Source organism: Tachypleus tridentatus, chromosome 4 (assembly GCF_004210375.1).
Source record: "Tachypleus tridentatus isolate NWPU-2018 chromosome 4, ASM421037v1, whole genome shotgun sequence".
NCBI classification, from domain to species: Eukaryota; Metazoa; Arthropoda; class Merostomata; order Xiphosura; family Limulidae; genus Tachypleus; species Tachypleus tridentatus.
Genome location: NC_134828.1, coordinates 43,276,953 through 43,279,359, shown reverse-complemented (window position 1 = coordinate 43,279,359; position 2,407 = coordinate 43,276,953). Strand labels below are relative to the sequence as shown.

At 36.4% G+C, this 2,407-nt stretch overlaps 1 protein-coding gene across 1 annotated transcript; it reads left to right on the top strand.

The window, feature by feature from the left end:
- Nucleotides 1–432: 432 nt before the first annotated feature.
- On the top strand, nucleotides 433–1,844 carry LOC143248978 (innexin shaking-B-like). Its single transcript, XM_076498057.1, has one exon. It carries the CDS (start codon nucleotides 473–475, stop codon nucleotides 1,541–1,543), a length of 1,071 nt encoding a protein of 356 aa, XP_076354172.1. The 5' UTR covers nucleotides 433–472; the 3' UTR covers nucleotides 1,544–1,844.
- The last annotated feature ends 563 nt before the right edge of the window (nucleotides 1,845–2,407 follow it).

Genomic DNA, 2,407 nt, shown 5'->3' with positions numbered 1-2,407 from the left:
TAACCATTCGAGTTCCGTTACTTCGCACGAAATAAGACGTACGCCAGTTTCTGAGACTGACGCAATACGTGTTCTGCGAGTTAAAAAAACAACCTTCTTCCAGGATTTTCCTACTGACTAGTTCTTGTTACTCGGCCCCTGTTAGCTAGAACTTAGGGCGGGTTTAGGTAGACGATTTGTCTGCTGTTACGTGTTACAGATATTACGGTGTTCTCATTAAATTAATTTAAATCATACATAGGTTAATTTAGTATTAATAAGAGTTATTAAACAAAAAGATGGCAACATTGATACGAATTTTCACAATAGTGTGAAAAAGCTTAAATTAAAGAATTAATTTTATTGGCACCGGAAATGAACGCATAACTCACAGGAAATGATACAACTTCCTGTCACGTGCTTTGTTAGATAAATATGTTGAACAGATAAATGTACTTTTCACTTTTATTAGTGTTCTTGTGTAGAGTTCGTGATGGCGTCCCGAAAGACGATGGGGCAGATGTTGAACTTCGGTGGTGTTAAAACAATCAACATGATTTTTTTGTTACACTATAAAGTAACTTTTCTGTTTCTGTTACTGTGTGGATTAAATGCGTTTTTAATTGCTACTACTTTGAGGCCTATGACATGTGTTGGACATAATGAATTTTCGTTAGAGCATTTATCACAGTACTGTAGTGTTGAAGGAGTCAAAGTTTTAGTAAACACTTCAGATCCTGAATCGTTAGTGCCATATCACGGTGACAAGTGGTACGTGGCTACCCTCCTCATTCAGGCTGTGTTATTTTTGGTTCCGTATTTTCTCTGGATCAGCTGGGAAGACAGACGGCTGGAACGATTGATGGATACTTATAATTACTCCGAGACTGATAGAAGCATCTCTGTGAAAAAACTTGGGGTCTATTTACGGGACATTTTGGGCTCCGGAGGATCTCACCATTTCTATTTTTATATATATTTTCTCTGTGAACTACTCAACCATGTTGTGTCATTGTCTCAGCTTATTGTTGTCAGTGATTTAATTGGGGGAATTACTTCAGCTATTCAAGATACCACTAGCTTTGTGACCGAAGAGGATGAGGAAAAAGACCCTATATCAGCATTAATAAGGTCAACACCTTTCCCTAGGGCAGGAAAATGTGTTATACATAAGTATAGCCCATCTGGTAGTGTGATGAGATATGATAACTTGTGTTTTTTACCGGCAAATGTCAGGATTCAAGAAATATTTATAGTTGTTTATGTGTGGTTTTTCATTCTAACAATATTGTCGTTCCTGGTTCTCCTCTACCGCCTCATGACTATACTTATACCACCTTTTCGGTTGGCAATTTTGCAGTTCAATGTTCCTAGACTACCGTGGTTTCAGGCTTCTGTTGTTAATCGTACTATAAGCGATTGGTACCTGATACGGAGATTGTTTCAAAACATGGCTGAAGATGATTTCAGAGACCTGCTCAAAAACTTAGCGCCAGAAACTGTAGAGGAAACTACGAGTTCTCTGAGTGAGCTGCACCAATATCCAGATCTTCGTAATGTTTGAAACGTGAGAAATATTCTTGGACTATATCAATATCCAAACCTGATAAAGTATGAAGCAGAAGGTACATATACTGAAAGTGTCAGAACCACACCATATCATCCATGTAACTTTAAAAATCTGTGGAACGTCTTAAGGGTAGATATAAATATGTGTGTGTATATATATATATATGCTTATATACTAGATATGTTGCTTCAGACTTGAGGTCTGTAAATGTGTTTATCCACTACTTTTATATAGTTTTTTATTTGAGGGATTGTGCCTGTAATTCTTTATTGAAATAAATTAATTTTACCGATAACACGAGCCTACAGTGGTTCTACTGTCTTAATTTTTACATGTTCTGCAATAATTTTCGTATGCTGAATCCAAAAATGATATCCATTTTTCTCCATGCACAGATTTTTCACAAAACGTATGTATTTTTACATAAGTGAATCATTTTCATTGAAATCGGGTCACATTTTATTATGTTTAAAATGTTTACAACCACTGGCTATAGATTTCTCTAGACGAGGGGTCATCAAACGTTTTTCACAGGGGGCCAGATTACTTGGGGAATGAGAAGCGCGGGCCGCATGATCATTATGTTCAATACTCATAAGCTAGAACGAAAGCTCTCTGTAAAAGACTTAACACTAAGTTTAGGATGCCACATTAGCCATGTGGGAGTAGCATGCAACACACACATATAATAAAACACAAACAGAAATACAACCAACATTTTTATTTACCAAAAGGTTATCAAAGAAGGTGACATTAGCAAAACAATTGTCACATCGCACATGCTGAGTACATATCTGAATTTCACTAAGCCGCAAAAAAGTTAATGAGATTTATGAAATTGGCATTTGGCTTTCAAAA